Source organism: Paroedura picta, chromosome 12 (genome assembly GCF_049243985.1).
Source record: "Paroedura picta isolate Pp20150507F chromosome 12, Ppicta_v3.0, whole genome shotgun sequence".
Classification (NCBI taxonomy): domain Eukaryota; kingdom Metazoa; phylum Chordata; class Lepidosauria; order Squamata; family Gekkonidae; genus Paroedura; species Paroedura picta.
In genome coordinates, this window is record NC_135380.1 from 22,569,865 (window position 1) to 22,592,908 (window position 23,044).

The 23,044-nt window shown below is 50.7% G+C and overlaps 2 protein-coding genes across 8 annotated transcripts in view; both read right to left on the minus strand.

Annotated features, from left to right (window-relative positions):
* Positions 1-3,430: 3,430 nt before the first annotated feature.
* Positions 3,431-12,629, minus strand: NKX6-3 (NK6 homeobox 3). The gene is made up of 3 exons (XM_077306440.1): positions 9,791-12,629; positions 6,301-6,470; positions 3,431-5,054 (listed from the first exon to the last, which is right to left on the minus strand). Exons 1-3 carry the CDS (start codon positions 10,170-10,172, stop codon positions 4,827-4,829), a joined length of 780 nt encoding a protein of 259 aa, XP_077162555.1. The 5' UTR covers positions 10,173-12,629; the 3' UTR covers positions 3,431-4,826.
* A 143-nt stretch (positions 12,630-12,772) lies between these two features.
* ANK1 (ankyrin 1) overlaps positions 12,773-23,044 on the minus strand; it is a 169,149-nt gene continuing 158,877 nt past the window's right edge. For 5 of the 7 annotated variants that reach the window (XM_077306434.1, XM_077306435.1, XM_077306438.1 and 2 more), the window contains 4 exons: positions 22,825-22,908; positions 20,914-20,979; positions 20,424-20,554; positions 12,773-14,939 (listed from right to left, as the gene is read on the minus strand). In XM_077306434.1, the coding sequence (XP_077162549.1) occupies positions 20,456-20,554; positions 20,914-20,979; positions 22,825-22,908 (249 nt within the window). In that variant the 3' untranslated portion in view covers positions 12,773-14,939; positions 20,424-20,455. The remainder of the gene's footprint in view (positions 14,940-20,423; positions 20,555-20,913; positions 20,980-22,824; positions 22,909-23,044) is intronic. The other 2 variants (XR_013225981.1, XM_077306436.1) reach the window with 1 other exon arrangement.

Sequence of the window (23,044 nt, forward strand, 5' to 3'; positions counted from 1 at the left end):
TTAGGAAAAAGGATCCATCTAGGGAGGCATAGCAGCACAAGCGAACAGGAAATAATTAAATGCGATAAGCTTCAAACAACAAGGACAAATGCAATGTAAAGGGACAGTAGCCCTGGGACACCTGTATAAGCACCTGAGAATCCATCTGTGGCTGGCCAGAGGAGCAATTACTCTTTAAGTGAAACAACTGGGGAAAAAGATGGCAATATAAAGCAAAGTTTTGGGAGGGAATGCAGTGGCTTGACTACGATGAACTAATTGCAGTAATTTCAGAATAATTTGTACCTATAATGTTAACACTGCTTAGGATGGAATTGCGTTCCAGACGAGGACATTTTAAGCCTATATGATGAAAAACACCTATGGATTTAAAAGTCTATCAATTACTTATTCTAAGGAATATGGAAGGAAGCTTTGCCACTTCCCCACCGTGTAGAACTCCTGCTTCAATTCTGCTTAAGACAACAGGGTGTGAAAATGGAATCCTTTGGTAGCAACCCAAATGGTTGTATGATGAAACCTCCTAAAAAGCTCTCCAGCTTGGAAGCAAACACAGAAATAAAACCTCTGTGTGGAAACAGCCAGGCTTTCAAGACAATCAATTATCATGGAATCACTGGTTCCAAACTGCGTAGCTTCAGCAAGGTCACTATCTTATGAAATACTTTAAACACTGAAATAGCTATCAAAATGCGAAGTGGTTTTACCAATTGGGTAATTTTTAAAAGCCCTTGCATTGCAGTAAATTATTATCAGCAATCGGGCCCTGGCTCCTTTCCCCCTTTCCTTCAAGGGAAGCACGGTGGCCTTTGGTTTCAGTAAGGCTCTTATGTTCTCATATAGCTGATCTCCAGACTACCATTCTTGTGGAGAAAATGGTAGCTTAGAAGAACAGACTTTATGGCAACACATCTCTGCTGGGCAAACTCCCCCCAAATGCCACCCTCCCCCTATGCCATCCCCAAAGCGCCAGGAATTATCCAGCTCAAAGTTGGTGATAGAATGATCAATTGACTGGCTGGCTCCTGCATCTTATTTCCACGTCCACTTGTCTGAAGGATCATGTCACCACTTTCGGGGTCCCTCAAAGCCTGAGAAATATTTCAGGGGTTCCTCTATGGTCAAAAAACTGAAAAGGGCTGTCTTACAGAATATCTGCAAGAGGGCCAAACTGTTGCGTTCATTTTGGGCCTGTTTTTATTACAAGAACTTTTCTTTAAACAGCCACCTCTGAAGTGCCAAATCGTGCTGAATCGAAATTTGTGCTGATTCAGACAGCTGTGTTTTGGCCACACAAATCTAGCCAATTTGAACTGATTTCAGATGATCCATGCCCAAATCAAGCCTTATTTGGGTAGCTTCCATCCAAAGCTGTCCAGAATGCATATGCCAACTTTCCATGTTTGTTGTTTACATGATTTAATCCTATTCATACTATTATTTTCATTTTACATCTTCCTTCTCTTTTTCTCCCCATCCAGTCTATGTGCCACGTCTTGTGCCAGGGCCACTGGCATCACAACAGCTGGCTCAGCCGATGCATGCCGGACAAGGGATCTGTGGGTAGAGAATCTCCCTGTGTTTCAGACATTCTTTGTAGTTATCTGAAACATGATGCACCCTGGGAAATGTAGTCTCAGAGTACCTGACAGTGTGTCAGGCACCCTGGGCCTTCATTTCCTAGGATGCACTGGGATGCAGGGTTGTTAATGCATCAGAAAGAGCTTTGTGTGCCAGGTGAATTTGGGCAAGAGTTTTAGCCCACGGGTTCCCTGCCTGGTCAATCCATCCCTAGACCCAGTCCCAGTGGGAGAAGGAGAATGTCTATATCAGTTATATTAACTCTCCCTTCCCAACATTCTGTCTCCATTACTATTAAACAAATGTCCAGACACCAACATAACAAAAAAGTCAACTTCCAAATCTGTTTTTGTTATTAATACTGACAACCCAAAAAATCGCCTTTTAACAGCCCCCCCCACTTAAGCCAGCACTGATCTTCCCTCTCCCCCCTCCCCCAATTTCTTTCTCATCCCACCTCAGAGAAAGAACTGGGTCCAGATGCACTTCAAGATTAAGACTTTTATTCAGGAAATTGTCCATGACCTGTATGTACATACAGTGCATCCCACCAAAAATGCCTTTAGGGTTGCCACCCCTACCCTTGACACATATTCTGGGGCCTTCAGTAGCCACACAGTTGGGAGAAACTGGACAGGAAGATCCAAAGGTTCATTTGCTCAGTGGCAGGTCTTGGAGTGCATGTCTGCTGGGAAGCCACATAAATAGCTAGGTCCCACCAAGCCAAACAATCCCCCCTCCAGAACAGAAGAAGAAGAATACAGCTGGTGAGTTATAGTGAATGGAGCATGAACATCTTGAACTAGGAAGCTTTGTTTCTGAATCCCAAGCATGTGAAGAAGAAGAAGAAGAAGAAGAAGAAGAAGAAGAAGAAGAAGAAGAAGGAGGAGGAGGAGGAGGAGGAGGAGGAGGAGGAGGAGGAGGAGGAGGAGGAGGAGGAGGAGGAGGGGTGCTGAATACTTGAATTAAGCCAGCAGAGAACAACAAGGAGGAAATAAATAAGGAAGATGAAGCTAGTACAAAATAACCCCTCCTAAGCAGCTTTGCCTGAAAGTAGTCCCAATGGCGATCTCAAATAATGTATTTATTTCTCTTTTGCAGATACTTCTATATTTTACTAACTTTCTAAGGTGGTAATACAAACATAAGCCTGAGCTGCTATATTCAGATTCCACCAGAAACTATCAGCTTATTCTCTCCCTTCTCCCCTCACAGGTGGCATGCACCAGACCACTGCCTTGTTTGGGAAGCTTTCTGTCAAACCCAGTTTGCACATCTGAGGATCGATTGAGCCTTGGATTCAAAAACAGACTTGGCTATTATTTACCTAAATTGCACAGTGTGGGATTTGGTGAGGGATCCCAATGTAGTGTGCAATTTGGCTCGGAAATCACAATTCCCTCTGCCAGACCGCTTCTGAAATGGGATATGTTTACCTTACATCATGAACTTACATCAGCTTTACTTTCTTCAGAGAATCCTGCCAATTGTAGTTTTGTGAGTGTGCTAAGAGAATTTAGTGACCAGGAGCCCCATCAAAGAATTAGAGTGTCCAGAATTCCCTTGGAGGACAGAACAACTTTTCAAGCTGTTTAAGTCTATCATGCCATGTGATGGGCAGGTTAGCTTCCACTTCTCCTCAAGAGCAGCCAGTGGGATCTGGTGGAAGGTTAGTGAGGGAGACAGCTGAAAACAGAGGTTAAGAGAACTGAAGAGAGCAGTTAGGGCAGGAGTAGTCAAACTGCGGCCCTCCAGCTGTCCATGGACTACAATTCCCAGAAGCCCCTGTCAGCATTCGCTGGCAGGGGCTCCTGGGAATTGTAGTCCATGGACAGCTGGAGGGCCGCAGTTTGACTACCCCTGAGTTAGGGAGTTGAGGGCAAGTATGGCCAAGTGAAGCTGTGTTGAAGAACAGCTGAAAGCTGACTGAAAATGGTCAGTTTGTAACAAAGGATCCCAAATGCTGGACTAGGAAACCAGTTCAAAAGTTCAATTGAAAAGAAACTTTGTACTCTCTACAAACCATAAATAAAAGTTAACTCCTTGTTTATTTAACCCTGTGGGTCGGTTGTCTCAGGGGAAAAAAACATACACACAAGCAATGATCTCGGCCTCTCTCTGTGTTAGGATATGGATAACGGGTCGTGTTTGGGTCCCCAACCTCGGTAGCCCTACGCAGTATCTGAATGAGGGGCTGGGCTGTCTGGTGATGTCTCTGTGAGTAAGAGGGCATCTGGGATGTGAAAGGGTCATGGTTTCCTATATATTTTAACAGAGAAAAGCTGGGGGTGAATGCCTGACCTACCTGTAACCCTGTATCTGAAAGGGGTTGCGGAGAGCAGTAGGCACTCTGTGTATGTGAAAAAGGTGTGTCATATGCAGACGTAACACCAAAGAGCTTCCAGCGTCTAAATGTAGCCAGTTCCTTTTATCTGAAATTGTCACTGCAATCACCTCTGTATCTCTGGCTTGGGGTGAGTTAGGCTATGATGACTCAGTTATGACTGAACTAAGCTCAATTCAGAGCTTCTTCTTTATGACTGTATCACAGGATCCAGAGTGGCACTGAAGACAGGTGCTGGGGTGCAGCCCTTTGTAAGCCCTGTCCCAAATTAAGAGTGAAGGCAAGCATAACATCCAGTGTGACCTTTAAAGTGTCCACCATACAAATGTGCCTTTTCTTACCCAGGGTGAGCTCGGTCGGTCAGCCTGGTCCACCCTGAAACGGGGAAAGCTGGCTGCGGGGGGTACTATTGGCTAGTACTCAGTCTATCACCGACACACCTTCCCACCCATTAGGAACAGTTTTGCAACTGGTACTAAAATGTTTTGCAGTTTTATTTGTGATCAAGAGAAGGGTGGATGACATATATATGGTATAAATGCTGATTTAAAACACGGTGGACAACCTGTCCTTAGTATGAGGAGTGGCGGGACTGACAGAGGACTTGCTGGAGTGTACATATGAGGCAGGTAGTGAGGCCAGGATCACACCATGCCCCAAAGACCTGCTGTGCCCACTGTTAAAATGCTCCCTCTGTCTTCACCCTCAGACCTGCATGCAGTCCAGCTGGGAGCTGACAACCCTAATTGGGAGTTGTGGCTTCTCCTCCTTTTGGGACGGGCTCTGGAGGGGCTACAGCCCTCCCCCCCAACCCTCGTCATGAATCCCTCAAGTCCATCTTGCCGATCCAGCCTCCACCCACTTTGGGCGACAGGCATCTCCCCTACCAGCAAGGACTCCCTCAGCCACTGTGAGAACCGAGGCCTACGACGGAGAAGGCCGCCCGATGTTTCCGCAAGAGGAGACGGATCTTCTCATCATCCGAGTCGGGGTCCAGGGGCTTGTTGTACTCATCGTCCTCATCTGAGATGGAGCGCTCGCCTGGTCCAGCCCCTGTCCGGGGAGAGGAGGAGGACGGCTCCAGGGCGCTCTTCTTCCTCCACTTGGTGCGTCGGTTCTGGAACCACACCTGGGAAGGAGGTGATGGGATGCGGGTGGTCAGGGATGCCCTGTGCAAATTGGTTCAGGGTGCCCACTTTTCTTCCTGGCAGAACTGGTACCCGGTAAAGGTTTTCGTTTATTTGTTTTATTTGATCGATATCCCGCTCCCTCTCCCCCAAACGGGACTCGGCACAGCTAACACCCTATAAAATACAGCCGATAAAACAATACAAAAGATATAATAAGCTTTCAAAAACATAAACCAATTAAAAATCCATACCCATTAAAACCTATCCACTATCAAACAGGGTAGGATCGGCATACCAGCTGCCTGATGGATCAGAATTACCCAAAGGCTGACTGAAAAAGATCAACCTTGCCTGCCCTGCGGAACCTGTAGGGACCTCACCAGGCAGCTGGTTCCACAGCAAAGGGGCCACTACTGAGAAGGCCTCGCTTTTGTTGGTGCAAGGCAGACAGTCCGTGGACCAGGGACCTTCAATAAATGCCAGGATGAAGATCAGAAAAGGCAAGGAGGATCATGCTGGGAGAGGCAGTCCCAAAGGTCTGAAATTCCAGTTCTACGGGAGGGGTAGGGTAATTAAAATAGGAATGGCAGCAGGGGAAAGAGTTTAGAATTAACTAGGGTCACAATTGCATCTATTTACTTTTTTTTTAAATCTCAGGAGAATTTAACTCAGATCTCCCATCTTTTGAATGGGGGACCAGCAGCAGTGATGCACTGGAGAAGCAGGAAGCAGTGGGCCCTCTGCCAATGCCACAGGGAGGCTTCTTGCTTCTCTCTAGGTGTGGCACAAACTCTCACTGCCCCAAGCTGGTCACTCATGGAATGCTCCTGGGCTGGGCCCATTCTGCACACGTTGGGTAATGCACTTCCAATGCACTTTAGAAGCAGATTTTCCTGTTCTGCACAGGAAAATCCAGCTGCAAAAGCATATTGAAAGTGCATTATCCAACCTGTGCAGAATGGGCCCCACCGCTTTGGAGGGTGGACTGTATTGCATGATACCCTGCTGTGGTCTATGTCTTTCCCAAACCTCACCCACTCCAGGCTCCACCCCCAGGATCTCCAGGTAGTTCCCAACCCACAGCTAACAACCTTTAAAGGTGGCATTGGCCCGAGGGTCTCATGTACCCGACCTACAGATCTTCAGACAGGCCCTGGCTACAGCTCCCGATCCCCTGACTTCCCCTACACAATGCCCAGGCCAGGGAGGCAGCTAGGGTCTTGTGCCTGGGTGCTGGAGACTCACCTTCACCTGGGATTCACTCATGCCCAGGGAATATGCCAGTCGTGCCCGCTCAGGCCCAGCCAAGTATTTGGTCTGCTCAAAGGTTTTCTCCAGTGCAAAGATCTGGTGGCCTGTGAAGGTCGGCCGCGTGTGCTTCTTCTTGTGGAGGCCGTCCCCCATGTGCCCGGTGGCTGCGCAGAGGGAGAGGGGAAGCGTGGTCACTGACTGGCACCCGGCAGGCAGAGAGCTGCATTTCTTAGCAGGGATCCAAAGGCTGTGTAGTTCTCCCATATACCTACCAACAGATATGATGGTAACTTGCCCCTCCATCAGCTACCCCGCCCCCCAACAGTTAGCTCCTGAACTGGAGAGATGCTTTTAAGAAACTTCACAAACTCACACCTGTCTTTTAGGCCTTGATCTCATCAGCAGCCAATGGCTCTCAAGAGCAGCTGCCCACCAGGAACTTTCCCCGTGAGTTAAAGGGTCAGTCCACCCCTGCTAGTCTTCCAAGTGCAGAGAGTTGATTATGCAAAAGGATATTTAAACGTGGGGCCACTTGATTCTTGCAGTCTGAAGTGTTCCTGGCAAGGAACAGGTTTACCGTCACATCTGTCGTTTGGGAGGTCTCTGGTGGCTCCCCGTAATAACATTGGTGTGTAAGGCCAGGGTTTGCTGCCAACCCCCCACAAAGTATGTACGACAGATGTGCATCCTTCACATCTAGGAACACATGCCTCGAAGCCAAAACAGCTACATGACTGTCACTCACACTACATGTTGACTGTGGGAGACACACACCAAGTGTAATATTCAGATAGAGGGGATGCTTTTAGAGACCTCCTGATCCATGCCTGGACACTGACAACCATTAGTGACCTAACCGGGGGGGGGGGGAGCTCACTTTCCATGGCTTCAGTCCATTGCACAAATTTGAAGGTCTGGTACCATGTCGCAGGGCCAACAAGACAGACCCTTCGTGCACAATGATGACCCCTAAACCATGTCTAGACAAACCGGGAAGGGAAAGGCCACACAATTGTGCCAGCCCTAATGGGAGCTTGGCCATTCAGCGTTACATCAGTCCTGTGCTTTGAAGCCACAGAAAAGCACCTTCTGTGGACATTCCCGTCGTGAGGAGGATGAACCCGCAACTCATTTTGTTCCTCTCCACTGACGCTTACTTGCTATTTCCCCCTGACTTTATTGCTTTTTGACACACAGAAACTTTGCAAACAAAGCTTTTCCAGGCCCTCAGTCAATGTTAAGGGGAAAACCGTCCGCCTGCTTAATTTCTCCGTGCACTGAGAACATTAGAGCAGGATCTGGACGGGAAAGACCATGGGAGAAGAGAGGACCCAACTGTGGGTGAGGGAGGTGGGAAACCATGGCTCCCATAACCCCACTCCCAGCAGCTGGTTTCAGCCAATGGAAGCCGCTACATCACCTCCAAGACTCAAAGGTCCACAATAGATACAGTGGCAGCAGATGCATCTGGCCTCATAGACGGGGGAAATACTTGGGGACCATTTGGCCTCCCCGTGCCAGGATGCCAGCATCGTTATCAGCTGGTAGGATAAGAGGTTGGGGCTAAGAGACTGAGCAGAGAGGCCGGCAGTCTGAGTCTCACTTCCGACAATGAATTCATTCGGTGCCTTTTTAGGAAGGGCAGTGGCACCTGTGGCAGAGTGCCTACGTTGCATGCAGATGGCCCCAGGTTCAGTCCCTGGCATGGTCAAAACAGCACTGCAGATAAGGAGAGCGGCTGTCAGTGGAAGCCAGATGGGACAACACTCTGACTCCTTCCAGAGCCTCAAGGGCTTCCTCCTCCTCCATCTCCCCAGGGGCTTCTCCTCTGGTGCAGGTGACGGACCACAGAAAGGTAAGCCACAAAGACTTCTGCTCTACTTGACAACATGCCTCCTTTCGTGCCAAAACCACAGCCACATCCCCTTCCCCCTTCCGTTATAGACGGCCAAGCCAATGGAGCTGCTCTGTCACATTTGGGGTGGCCCAGAAACCCTGTTGGGGGAGGGAGGTGCTCTTCCTGTGCCTTTTCCCAGTAATACTGACTGTGATCAGGCCACAGCCGCCCTATCACTTTCCCCTCAATGACAGTCCCACTTACTGACTTTATTTGGGAAGGGGGGGGGGGTCAGGTTCTTGGGAAAGGCACAGGAACAGGGTCAGGGGAGAACGGTGGTAATGCAGCCCCCTGGCCCTGGGAAAGGACATTTCCCGACCTGGTGATATCCAGAGAGCAGAAATGCAGGCCGTGCCGATAAAGTCCTAGTGGTGTGATTCTAACACGGGGAGGAGAACTGGAGGAGGAAGGGTGAGATTGGCCTTCTTAGGGACTGTGTGGCCCAGGGCCCTCTCTCCCCCCTGCCTCTGTGCCCGCCTCACCCTTGGTGGCTGTTCCCTCTTGCCCAGTTCTTTTATTGGGCCCCGTATCAGCAGCCCTCGGCTACCTGGCGCCGTCCGTCATTCCAAGCACTGCTTTTGTGGCAGCTGACAGCAAACTTTACTTCACCCCGGGAGCCCCTCCCGTCACTGGGGGGAAAGGAGCAGAGAGGCAGGGCTGAGAACTCCCTGGCCTCCCCGGGGGCAAGCAGGTAGATTCCTCAGTATCATGCTAGGAAGCCAAATTCACGGGGGGGGGGGGGGGAGGGAATAGTGGCCAATTTATAAAAAAGGAGAGACATACTGGAGCTCCTGGGTGTTTGAGGACCAAGCCTTCCGGTTTGGGTGACTTGCCTCAATCCCAGAAATGCGTCACCTATCCCTGGTTACCCAAGACGGGCAGTAACTCTGCACATGCTTGAGAGCACATGGTTTCTTCCCTCCTTGTCTCTCGTTGCTCTCCCCTGCTGCTTTTGTCTTCTCTCCCCCTGCTAAGAAAACGATGATGTAATCCTGGACGGAGTGACACCCCTCTAAAGACGGAATGGGCTCGGAAGGGTGTAACTCGTTTTAGGATCACACTGCTAGGTTGCCAACTCCTCGGAGCAGGAGTTCTGTCATTAGGGCCACGGAGGGCAGGATAAAAATATCACCAGATTAACTTTGAGGTTTCCACCTCTCTTCAGATCCCTCCCCAGAAAACCCACTGCTTCTACCAAAGCCGGAATGTGACACCCCCTAGTCCCCATCCTCAATTGAGGCAAAACCTACCTTCACCTGCTTGTTTTGTTTTCCTGTTTCTTCCCCTCCACTCACTCTGTTTCCACTCTCCTGAACTCATTCTGTTGCAATTCACAGCGTAAGCTCATACTCTGAAAAGCACCATGTACATTACGGGGCAATAAATATCACAGTTTCTTTACATATCCTACGACAAGTCTCGGCACTGGATAGAGGGTCCGGGGCCAAACCATGGCTCCAATGATGCCTCGATATTTGCACCTTACTCCCCAGAAGCTTAAGGCTACCCTACAAAAAGAATTCGGTTTGATGGGCAGCCTGCTTTCCCCCTAACCATGCCCCCCCCCATGCCTAGTTGGTTACTTACGGTTGCCACATGGCCGACCTCCGTGCCACTCCTGTCCTGTGTCTGCCCAGTAGCTCCTGCCCCGGGCGGAGTATTCATTCCCTGCTTTGGAGAAGTTCCCCACTTGGGACCCGTAGTAGATACTTTGGGTGCCCAGTCCATTGAATCCGCTGACGTGGGAGTACCCAGAGAGGAGGCCGCTGTTTGGTGGCGCGACGGGTCTGCTTAGGATATCGCTGATGCCGTGAGGGGTGCCGGCCGCCAGCTGGGTGCTGAGTCCCGGCGGACTGAGCTTGTAGAAGGAGTTTTGCACAGAATACTGGCACATGGGGGCTTTCACCTCTGGGAAAGGGGGAAGAGAAGGGTTGTTGAGAAGGAAGGTCCCCTGTAGGTTTGAGTCCATGGTTTTTCTGCTTGCTGGGAAACAGGTCTAGGTGAGAATGGGTGGCTAACCACACCGTCTCTAGACTTCCAGGGGTGCACGGCACGGAGACGGCACCATTCTTCCAAGACTCAAGGGGGTTGTCTTGCCTGGCAGCACCTTTGCCAGTGCCTGGGTAGCCGGTACCCCGGGGCTGTGCTGATCCCCTAGGTAATTGTCGCTCAAGCCCATCGGATGTCTGGCTTGCGGGCCCCCATGAGTCCAGAGATTCTGAAACCAAGACTGACTGGCCACCAAGTTTAACTTCAAGAGAAGCTACCTTTCTTCTGATAAAAGATGGGGCTTATTAGAATACTGGGCTGCAATTGGCTGATGTGCTGGGTCCCCCAGCTCTCATTGGTCTGGCCAAGGGCAGGACCTAGATTGGCTGTTTCTAAACAAATTACCCTTTGAGAGATCGACGGTCAACACCAGAACCTTAACGCTTGGATAAGCTGCTGGAGAGGGGGGAGGGAGAGGCAGAGCCTGCCTGCGCCTTGGGTGTGTGATGGATTAGAGTGGGAGGGGTGTGCATGCATTGCATGTATAGAAGTGGGGAAGCGAGAGCGATACACACAGCCAGCTTTGCAGGGGACGAACAGAAGGACTTTGGGAGAGAACTGCGGGTGCAGAATATGGCTGGCAGTCTTTAAAAGCTGCACTGTGGGAAAAAGACAAATCTAACCTGGGGACGGCACAGCCCACCAGGACTGAATGGGAATGCAGTCCGTTCTAGGGAAGATTGAGCATTTCTTGCGGTGCCCCCTGCTAATTCTGTGGCTGGCTTGTACTTTGCAAGCACTTGAGGCAGCTGTGAAGATATTATAACTGTGTACGAAGGAGAGAAGACAGAAATGCACACAGAGAGGTCTGTTTTACACGTGTGGGAATGAAGTGGCAGAGATTTGAGATGGAAAGTCAGCTCAGCAAACAAAAAGAGAGGGGGATTTTTTCCCTGCCAACCTGGTTTTCTATTTGCTGCAATAGGCTTTTTAAAAAATGCAAAACAATATTCTAAGCCGCAATTCTCCACCTACTGGGTTTAGGCTACCCTACTGCCCCAGAGCTCGGCCACTTTGTTTTCTTGCACGTGTGGCTTGTTTCAGTGGAAAGCAAGTGGTGGATTTGTGATATAGTCAGGAAATATTTTTCAGAGACGTGTCAGTTTGATCTCCTGACAAATATCTTGTATGTTTGAGATTAAAATTATATATCATGGGGTTTTCATATGTCTCCATTTTTTATTTTAAAAGTAGTTTTGGAAACTGTGACATGACGCAGAAGTGCCTGGGTAGAAGGTCTCCTTAACAGCAATTTCCTCAGAGACGCATGAATTGGTAGATTTGCCACCTTAGCCGAGGCATACTAGGGACTTTGAAATCTCCCAAGGTCACAGGACATAATGCTAATTTTGTGGTCCCTCTGACCAGCTCAGCTCCCTCCCTCTCTCCCTTACTTGCTGAGCAGCACAGATGTAGTTTGGGTAATTCTACACAAAACCAGCAATAGCAGTTTTGACAGCTATTGGAATATCCTTAGGGCAATTCATACTGTAAGTTTTATCATGTACGACTGACTGGAGAATGCAACATTCACCTCCACAGAAATGTTATTTATTATTTTACTCTACTGCTCCCCAGAAGGGTTCAGGGTGGCTAAAATGCACTTCTAGGGAGATTCCCCTAACACTGGAGCATTGAGTCTACTGGATCAACTATACAAGACAGAAAACATCAAAGAGCCAGCTCTCCTGAGATTGCAGGAGGTGGACTGTGCTCCCCAGTATACACTGCTAAAAAAAAAAAAGCAGTATACACTGCTAAAAAAAAACAAACCCGGAGAGAATCAGATTGTTGCATATTATGTGGAAACACATAACTTGTAACATCCGATGTCACTGCCAGCCCTTACTGGTGGCCACCCTGACAGGGGCCACCACTGGCCCCACGGCTGCCTTCTTTGGGCGGAGGCTGGGATGGCTGAAGGATGAAGGGGTGCAGCAGTGGCTGCCCAGGCCTGGCACTGAAATCCACTTGTGCCACTGCTGCTGCCCATCTTCTGCGGAATTCGTTTTCTGGCCTCCTGTCAGGGGGGTAGGAGTGACGGGCATCATGTCTGTATTCACTTCCGTTTCTGTGACGGTGCCGGTAGATGTGTTTCCACACCAATAATTCCTGGCATATGCAAAAGTAGCTCCTCCAGAGGGGACAGACTGATATAGTAGTGCTCTACTTTGTACATTGGAAAGTACTTTTAAAAAGTGACCCTGTCGCCCAGCTATGGCTTAGTAAGTTATACTTGCACATGCCATTCACACGGACACACAATTCAGGCACCTCTTTGGAAGCAACCAACGTTGGTGATGTATGTTCCCTTCATCCCCGCCCCTTTCGTTAAATTTATCCAACAAAGGGAATAAATTGTTAACTTCCCTATTTTTCTTCAGGCCCATCCTGTGATCTGATACCTCACTTGCGACCCCAGTAACTGGCCCTTGAAAGTACCCAAACTTAGCTTTGACCCCATGATTAGCCAAGCAACATCAGGAAGCCAGTCAAGAAGAAGCAGCAGCAGAGCCTGTATTGGTTGGTGTGGATTTATTTATTAATTTGGACTCTGGTAGCTGGTGGACAAAGGAGGATGGTCTATACATCAGGGTGAGGGATGGAGAGGGAGGGTGGGGAAGAATAAGGAGGAGCCAAAAGGCTCGTCTTTTCATAACAATAAAAAAGGAACTAAAAGTAATTTCAAAACTTCTAAAAAGCATCTAGAGTGCAGACGGCAGCATTCTCTAGGCATCACCCTCCCCTACAGCTCCTACTAGCGATCAGCGGGCAAAGCGGCGCCCAGCAGGCAGGTGAGTGGGCGCAGTTCACAGCTCAGATTCCTACGCACTACAGGAGGCCAAAGCATGGGTGGGGGGGAGCCCACGCTAAGATTCTATGGCAATGCTGTGTCAGCAATTTGGAGGGGAGGGGTGGGGGGAGGTTGCACAGGTTATGTGTCATGGGGGTGGGGGGACAAGGGGTTGGATGCTCTGTACCCCGCGTGTCCTGTTGGGGCAACTCTTCTCTCTGGGGAGATGCCTGGCACCCTCTGGGTGGCTCTTGCTGCCATCCCCCTTGCCTTCCTCCTCCACCCGGGGGCAGAGGCATGCAGGCTTGGATGCCCCCACTACCCCACCCACTTGGCAGCATCTGCATGTGGAATATTAACAGCAGGAAGCCCTTCCCTCCTAGGTGAGGGTGCCTTGGCAAGTTCCCAGAGACAAGAGCTGAAGAAGTTGTGCATCTCTCAGTAAGCAGGGGCCGCTTCACATCTCTTCTAGGTCCAAGGTTGGTTGCAGAAGGTTGGCACGTGGCAACCAGTCCATATCCCTCCCCTGCCCCAGCCTGCCTGGCGCAGTGGCCATCTCTGGAACATGCCTGGAAGAGCTGCCACCAGAAAGGACCCAGATATTGCTCGACGCAGCTTTCCCAGGATTCCGATTCAGCTGGGAAAGGGACTGGGGAAGGCCGGATTCCCCAAGCACGGAGAGATGGGAATGGGTCAGCAAGTCCCAGCTGCGGTGGCTTGTCCTCTGGTGGGGGAATAAACAAGCAGAGAGCAGCACCACGTACCCCGTTGGCCACTACTTATCATGAAAGTTGGGGGTGGGTTGGGGATTCAGTTATTCCCCAGCTAGGAGTGGTCCAAGAAAAACTGGCAGATGCCATGTCTGTGCTGAGTGTGGGGGAAACCCTTTGGAGTTCCCCTTGGTGCAGAAGCGCAGGTCAGGTGGCAACGGAACTCTGCACCTCTCCTGAGCGACAGATTGTGCTGGGTGGAGCTGGGTGTTGGCGCAAGCAGGCAGCTTCACTCTTCCAGCCCTGGGCCAAATTGCAAGCAGCAGCCCGAGGGATCGAACGCGAGAGTGCCTGGCACACGCGTAGGGGTTGGCAGAGCCCTTGCTTCTCCCCCTCTCGTCTTCCACCCCCTCCAGTCACCACCCTGTGTGTGTTTGTGTGTGTGTGTGTGAGAGTGAGAGGTGAGCCTGGGAGACCGCTTCCAATAACTCCTAGCTCTTCCCGCCTCTGTTTCACAAGCTGCTGGTGGCCTGTGGAGGTGAGCGGGGAGCCGAGCCAATGCAATCCTGCCGAACGTCCCTAATTGTGTTTGCATAGTAGGTATCTGTTCATATCATATACACAAGGTTGAGCAACTGTCCAGGTTACGCTTTCCATCCGAACCAGGTGAGCACAGGGAGGAGGGGGGTCCTGGGTGGCCCTCGGCGGCTTCCTGCCTCCTGGGCCTGAAGACCTTCAACGGATGCCCCTCACTGGAAACGCTCGGGCACCGCAGGTGGACGCAGCATAACCGAGCACAGAGCCAGCGGGAGAGCTGAGCAGGGGTGGGTGGGATGGCCGATGAGCTCTGTCCAGCTTGCTCCTTTCCCAGGAGGCCGAGGCATCACGTCGAGGAGGGGCTTTGGAAAGGACTCCTCGCACACAATTGCGTTTCCCCCCCCCCTCCTGGGTTTCCTGGTCCAGGCTTTTGAGTCAGGAGGAAGAACTGTAGCTCATGCGTCTGCAGTCAGTCGGTCATGCGAATAGGACAGTAAAGTTATGTCTCCTACGGAAATCATGCCATTAACCTAAAGCATCATGGGCAGCCAGCTCTGCACTGGTGAGCTTGCGGCTCCACTCGCCTGGCCGTGTGGAGGGCACAAGGGGGGGTCGGAAGTCAGTGGGTTGGTGTCGAGGTGAAGCCCTGGTGGAAAGACAGAGAAGATTGGGTTAGGGCCACAAAAAAGATCTGCACTGCAGCACAGTGCTTGGGTCCTGGACCAGGGTAGGGATCCCCCCCCCCCCCCCCCGTTTTACAGCTCATCTACAGGCGACAGAGATCAGTATCCCTGGAGAAAGTGGCTGCTTTGGAGGGTGGGATCCATAGCATTATACTCCGCTGAGGCCCCTTCCCACCCCTAATCCCACCCACTCCTGGCTCCACCCCCAAAGGCTCCCGGTATTTCCCAACCCAGAGCTGGCAGCCCTAGACTGGAGAGTATGCTATAAATCTATGCCATGGTCCTATGCTAATTTAATCACAATTTCTTCTTCCCAGGGAGCTCTGGGAACTGTAGTTCTGTAAGACGGGGGGGTGTGGGGGTGTGGGGGGTGAGGGTAGAAATTCCAGCACTCTCATCAAATTATAATCCCTAGTGGTCTTCAAGGGGGGGGGGACATGATAGCTAAATGAGTATAAAGTAATGTGGCCTTCGGTGAAGAAGTGCCAGGCAGCACCAACTATTTCTACAATACATGCCAAGGGATTTAGCTAGATGTGTTGCCAAGTTTCACCAAAAGTGGAATCTGGGGCAAACTGGACAGTTCAGACAAAAATTTGGAGGAGTTTCGAGAGCACAAATCTTTTCAGCAGGATCAGCCACATTTCTTATACATAGATTTTGCATGTTCTTAGGTTGTCACCAAATTTAGCTACACACAAAACTGGATAGTCGAGCTTTGACCAACACGACTGGGAGATTTCTAGGGACACCAGAGAGGTTTAGATGAATGTGAGAGACAGCCGTGCGCTGCACCACTGGCATGTGGTGTAACGCTCTGCTGCTTGAGACAGACGGGACTGGTACCACAAAGCATTGAGCTTAGCACTAGAAGCTGCCAGAGCAGGGGTAGTCAAACTGCGGCCCTCCAGATGTCCATGGATTACAATTCCCAGGAGCCCCCTGCCAGCGAATGCTGGCAGGGGGCTCCTGGGAATTGTAGTCCATGGACATCTGGAGGGCCGCAGTTTGACTACCCCTGTTCCAGAGGATGCTTTGTGTCAGAACAGGACCCACACTGCGCCTGCACAGGTCATAAAGAATAACCAGAACTGCCGGGATTATAATCTTAAAATAAAGAACAGTTTTGTGTGCAAGGTTAATACTGACAGAAAGCAATCAGGGGCTGGGATGGATTTCTAGAGGCCAGATTACAGATCTTCTGTCTGTTCTTATTGCCTCCTCCAGAATTTGCCACCCTTGTTCACCTGCCAATCCCTCCTTCAAGTCAGTCCCAGTCAATGTTCTTCTTACAATGAGCTGTTACAGTGGCCCTCTTGCGATTTGGAAAGTGTGTCTCATTTTTCATAAGCGCAGGCTATGTAGCATTCTTGAGACACCATTATTTGCGCTTATCTTTTGCCAAAACATTTGAAAAATGAAATTTGAGATGGAGAAACAGAGACCGCTTAGTGCACAGATGGCCGAACTGTGACTCTCTGGAGGCCCGTAGACTACAATGACCATGAGCCCCCTGCCAGCAGGCTCCCTAGATTGGGCAACAATGGCAGGGGCTCATGGTAATTGTAATCCATGAACATCTGAAGAGCCGCAGTTTGGCCACCCCTGACCTCGAGCATCCTCAGGGATGGACTAACATTTGAAGCACACTTTCTCAGCTCCACCACTGGTGCTCTGGGTCATGTTACATCTTTTTCCAGCTGGTAAAGCCTTCAAGCTCCCTGACTACCGGCACCACAGAACCCTGGTCCAAAACAGTAGGCAAAGCATATCCCTAGCTTAATGGCATCTCCTGGATGTTCACACTCTCTTATAAAATCTCACCTCCCTCCGTGCCAGCGTCTGCATAGCAGACAGTGTTGTCTTTGAATCAGGGAGACATTGGGGTCAAACCCCTATTAAGCTCTGAAGCCCCACAAGCCAGTGGCTCTTCTCACAGCCTATCCCACCTCACACGGCTGTTGAGAGGACACTGCCAGATAATCTCTGATCTCTTGGGAAGAAGGATGAGATAAAGGAGGTAGTGGAAAATCCAGATCCCAGCGGTAATCTAGATCCTGCCAGAGCTATATGGGGCAGACCTCCTGCTCCGTAAATATGGGGCAGAAATGTTGGCAACAGCACTGAAAGATCTCACAGGACAAGTGGAGGCACTTCTCCCCATGCACCCTTCCTCCAGTGCAAAGGCAGCATACAGGCAAAGCCCAGCATTATTTAGGCCTCCCCAAGGGAAGTTTCAAGCAGGGGTAGTCAGCCTGGGGTCCTCCAGATGTCCATGGACTACAATTCCCATGAGAATGGGAATTGTAGTCTATGAACATCTGGAGGACCACAGGTTGACTGCCCCTGGTTTCAAGCATTCAGTCTTTGGGATCTGTTGGGAAAGGAAGAAACAACTGAGACAGCAACACAGACTAACAACGACACAAACACACAAACACAAATTTCAAACAAGCGCAGGGCAGCTACTGCCAGCTCCCAAACAGAACAAGCAGGCCTGTCCCTGCAATAGCTGCAGGAACGGAGCAGTCCTGCTGACCTGGCTTCTCTTCTCTCATTGTAGTTATGCAAGCCATGCACAGACTCCTCTGCTGAGATCCAGCCCACTGTGAAGCCACTGAAGACTCAGGCGCTGAGCCCCCCCTCCCTCAACTCTGGTCAACTCAGGCTGCATCCCTCTCACAGTGTTGCGGTAATCAAAGGAGCCGCATTCCTGGGCTTCAAACCCTGCCAAGGCAACTGATTCAAGGGAGCAGGAAGCTTTTGTGGCTCACCAGGTTTCAACTCAATGCCCAGGTCTTCAATTGTTCAAAAGGGGGACATTTTGCTGCTGCAGCTTCTCCCATCATAGTGGGAGAAAGGCACACTCACTGTCAACTGTTGTGGTGACTAAAGGCCCAGGAGGCCAGCCTTAGATGAACTTTGACAGCCCAAGACAGAACAGAATACCAAACGGCCCATCTAGTCCAGCATCCCATGTCACACTGTGGTCAAACCAGTTGCCCTGGAGAAAGAAAAGTCTTTTGTGGTGTTCAGAGCTAACCACCAGGAGTGCACAGGTGCCTCTTTTGTAGCCACAGTGTCCCAGGGCAAAGCCACAGTGTCCCAGGGCCTGATCAGTGAGAACAGATTCTACATACGCCTGAGAGTCCATAACACCAGAGCTGCCTCCCAGGCTGGAGACACCTGAATAGCGACTTTACAGCTGCAAAGGAACTTCCTTTCTGAGCAATGCCTAAATGTAAGTCCTTCCCAGGAAGCAGTTTTGGCTCCAAAGAGGAAGACAAACTCACAGGCCTCCTGTGCTTACATTACATCTCCCCTCAATGCTCTCTTGGTGCCTGTACTACCACTTGCTCCAGGTTTGAGAGGGGAGGGAAACTGATAGTTCAGTGCTACAGCAGTACCTGGTCTCTCCAGTTATAGGACATCAGATGGCAGAAAGTGGGAAAGATCTTTCTTGACCCTGCAAAGTTGCAGCCAGTGAGAGTAGACAATACTGGGCTAAACTGACCAATGGGATGACGGCGTTAAGACAGTTTCACACGCTCATGGCCATCCCTGGGGTTTTCTGCCACAAGATACAACGATGCCTACTGGCTAAGAGAGAGACTTAAGCATATTAATGAAGAGCAGGTCTACCAGATATGAAGGTTAAATGGAGCCACCCTGCTCACAGGCTGGTAATACCCACTTGTAGGAGCAACAGCAGATGGGAATGTTGCCTTTTTGCCCTACTAGTGGGCTTATCCGTGTGGTGTTGATCTGGGCCATAAAGGAAACTGCGTGGCAGACTAAGTGAATCATGAGTTTGATCCAGCATGGTTCTTAGGTTCATAGGTTTTAGTGCATGGCGCTTCCCCCCTCCTCCTAGCTCTAGACATAACTCCTTGCAGATGTATCAGTTGCTCTTTTACTCCTCCCCCCTCAATTCCCCGTTCTTGAACAGGCCAGGCCTCTCCCTCTTGAACACAGGAGAAGGAGAGATGGCAGCCTGCCCCACGTAATCTGGTCCGATATGTAGCACACACAGCAGAAGCGAGATCAGGAAGCAGCACAGAGCACAGGCCTCCAGGCCTCTGCATTCTTCCCCCAGGATTCCCAAATGGTTTGCCACAAGAAATCTGTTCCACATAATATATTTCTGGAGAGGCCTTGGAAGGAGGAGCGTGTCTCATGGCTTAAGTGCCACTCATCACAACACCCACTCAGGGCAGCTATCCCGCCCCTGCGTGCCTTCAACTCCAACTGGCTTGCCTGTCTGTCCAGCAGCCAGCCAACCGCCTTCCGTCCCCCACCCCTGACCACTCCCTTCTCCTTCCACTTCCCTCAGAGGCTCGGAGGCTGCAGATCTCTGCTGCGTGAGAGCTGCCCCTGCCAGCGAGTTCCCTTCCCTGGCGGCCTCCAACCTGCAGCCTTTCTAGGTCCTGAGGGGAAGGAGAGGCCATCCACAGAGTTCTTCCACACACCATACACCCCCCCCCCCCCAATCTAGCACCCGTTGTATTCCTGAATGCAACGGGCTTGGTCCCTAGTTAAATAATAAACCAAAAGCCCTTGAGATCCCAAAGACTAAAAGAGAAAACTGACTGGGCTTGCCTCAGTACTTCTGCCTGACTAGATCAAACAATCATTCCCACTTTATCTGTGCCCCACTGAGGCTGGATATTGCATCTCTGCATGACTTATTGATCTAGACGTGACAATCAGAACATGTGGATATAACAGCAATTCAGGCAGAGAAACGGGGGGTGGAAAAATAAAATTGGGAGGGGGGAATAAAACAACATCTCCAGTGAATGCAGGCGAAAAGTCATCTGTGGAGCACTTGGAGGACGCTGTCCTTAGGGACCTGCAACCGGAGCTTCAAGAGACTGACACGTAATCGGGATGCCCTGGGTACAGAATGACCCTTCCCCGGCCTTGCGGCACTAGAGTTAAGGTGTGCGGATTTCAGTCCTTTAATTAAGGCTCTCTGCACAAATCTCAAAGCAAATGAAAATAACAGTTCTAAAGAGGGGAAAGGATACTTGGTGGTTTCAGATGATGCACGAGTCTTACCGCAAACACCATCTCGGAAGAGGCTTTCCCTCTTGGGTGGGAGAGAAGCAAAACCGGCTCTTGTGAAAACGCTGCTTTTCACTTCTAATTTCCTCCAAAGCCTTGTTTTTAAAATACATTGTCCACTTAATGGAGGCACCTTTTCACTTACATGACCAATTAACTGGCTCCGTGGTGCTTCAGCAGGACCAGTGGCGTGCCAAACATTTCAGTCCCAGGCCCACAGTAACAAGAATGGACGAAGAAACCTGGGAAGGCCTTTTGGTTGGGAGGGGGCTACAAACAGCATTCCAAGGCTGCATCCAGGAGGGAAACTCACAGGTGATACCAGCACTTCCCCTCACCCCTCCCTGCCCAGCCACTAGTAAGAACGAAGGGGTGTTTACCTCCAAAGAGCCACTCGAGGGGGGGAGGGGTGTCACTGCTTCCCTCTTTTCAGGCTGGCCCGTTTCACTATGTGAGCCCCCATCCTGCCCCCGAGCAGCTCCGATCTCGAGACACTCCCTTGAGCCTCCTCCTGGGTAACAGCGGCAAGAAACAGCAAAGCGGGACACGGTCACGGACAAACCCACGGGGCGGGCAGACGGACAGACAGACAGAGAGACACAAGGAGAAGGAAGTCAGAAGGCCAGTGACAGTGCAGCAGTAAGAAGTCTGAAATGGGGAGAGGGGAGAAGGGGCTGCACCGTGGCGGGAGGGAGGTGGGGGTGGAGCAGGAAACGGAAGACAGGGGGGATGCAGCTGGAGCCCTAGGGCCCAATGGGGCTTGTATACCTTGCTGCCTGCACTCTCCCACTGCCCAATGCCATGTTTCAGGAAGCAATCAGTCTCAGCTTCCAGTTTTAGAGATTTCTGCAGGGAGCCCTGAATAATCACCTCTTCGTGTTGCCGCCCATCGTCCATACTGTCGGTGTCCAGCCTCCGCACCACCTTCCGGATAATCTGAAACAGGTGGGTAGAAATTAAAGGCAGCCCCCCAAATCTCCTGGCCTTTTGAATGACTCTGTCCATTGTTCCTGTTTGTGCCCTAAGCTCTGACATCCTTCTTGGAGTCGCCAGGTGGTATGGCTTCTCGTCTCTTCTTCAAAAAACTTTCTTCCAAGCCTTTGCCCTAGTCTGCGGCTCCAACAAGCTTGAGCTCTTGATCTTTTAAAAAACCATTCCAGGGTCATACCTGCCTCCTCTCCTAGCATCCTTGGTGTTGGCCCTGCTCCTAATTCTAGCACAACTCTGCTGGCTTTTCCACCTTGTGGGAGGTGTTGCACTCCGCCTCTAACCCACTGCAGTGCCAGCTTACCTCCTCTCCCCTTTATCACCCTTTTGCCAATTCCTTCAGCCGAGCATAGAGATCAGTGTAGCTGACTACAGAATTTGAGCCGGGACAGAAGCTGGTCTACCCATGAGAGCTGCATAAGGGTTTTGACTCTGGCTACCATTAAGAGTCAGAGTGGAAGACCGACTTATCTGAATCCAGAGTTGTAGCCAATGAGCAACAGGGGCAGCTGCCCTAGGCCTGCAGCCTACCCAAGGAGAGGAGGAAAGAAAAAAAGCAGGTCTGGCCTTCCCACCTGTCCAGTCTGGAGCTTGAACTGCTGGCTTCCTGCAACAGCAATGGCTCCTGCCCTCTTCACACTGGGTGAAGCCTGGCCCTTGCTTGGCCCCAGTGGGGGAGCAGGATGATTCTGGGACTTCATCTTGGATCACTATCCAGGGCTCCAGAACTATCCAGACCTCCCCCATCTGCATCAGGCCAGACAGGGCCACAAAGACCCCAAAAAGCTCTGTACAAGCCTCTTTGGGATGACTGGCACCACAACACAGCCTGGCTCCCAGATCATCCCGATGCTCCATCACACACTTCTCCCAGCTATCAAGGTGCAGGGCCCCCTTCCCAGGATATGCAAACTGTTCTGCTGAATGACCCAAAGTGCTGCCTCCATGGATGGCCACAGAATCACAACACAGGGGTCAGCTGGGTGCTATTCAGCACAACCAGCCTTCTCCTCCATGGAGCCATCTGTCCCACTCCAGAAGTCCTCAGAATATCTGTCCGCAGCAAAAGTTGCTTCGACAGAGATTAATTCCAGAGAACTGATTTCGTGGAACGGTTAGAACAGGGGTAGTCAAACTGCGGCCCTCCAGATGTCCATGGACTCCAATTCCCAGGAGCCCCTGCCAGCATTTGCATTCCAGCATTTGCTGGCAGGGGCTCCTGGGAATTGGAGTCCATGAACATCTGGAGAGCTGCAGTTTGACTACCCCTGGGTTAGAATGTTTCGAGTGCGTAGCCGTGTTGGTCTGAAGCAGCAGCACAAAATTTGATTCCTATAGCAATCACTGTGGGTCTTAAAGGTGCTATCGGAATTGAATTTTGTTGTGGTTAGGACATTGTATAGGACAGGGGAGACCCGTTTAAATCCCAGCTCCGTTACAAAACATAACAAAAGTGTGCTTGCACGCAAAAGCTTATACCTTGAATAAAATTTTGTTGGTCTCCAAGGTGCCTCTGGGCTCAAACCCCCAATCCACCACAAGGTGGATCAGTCTGACCTTGCTATGAGCATAATATGGACGCCAGGCACATCACTCTTAAGGAGATGTGAGAAATCAGCAGGCTCCTAATTATTTTACAAACAGGTGAAACTACGTCAAGGAAAAAGGTTCTGGAGGAATGAGGACCACATCTGTATGTGACTCCATCCCATTCCTAAGCCAAGGGCCAGCTGTGCCAGGCTATTGGGCAACAGTATTCAAGGCTTTTACAGACCACCCCTGCAAGGCACTCACCTTCTTTGTGACGATGTTGCCTTGTTCATCGGTGAACTGTTCCTCGGTCACTTGTTCCCCTGGAATATCCAATGCTTCGTTACCCTGAAGGACCAAGTTGGAGGTCAGCAAAGACTGGCAAGCCCAAAGACTTGAGCGTCAAAAAGCCCATGATGCTGACGTCTCTGCCCCCAAACAGTGCAATTCCCACCGCCCTATGATTCTGCAATATCCTGCCCCA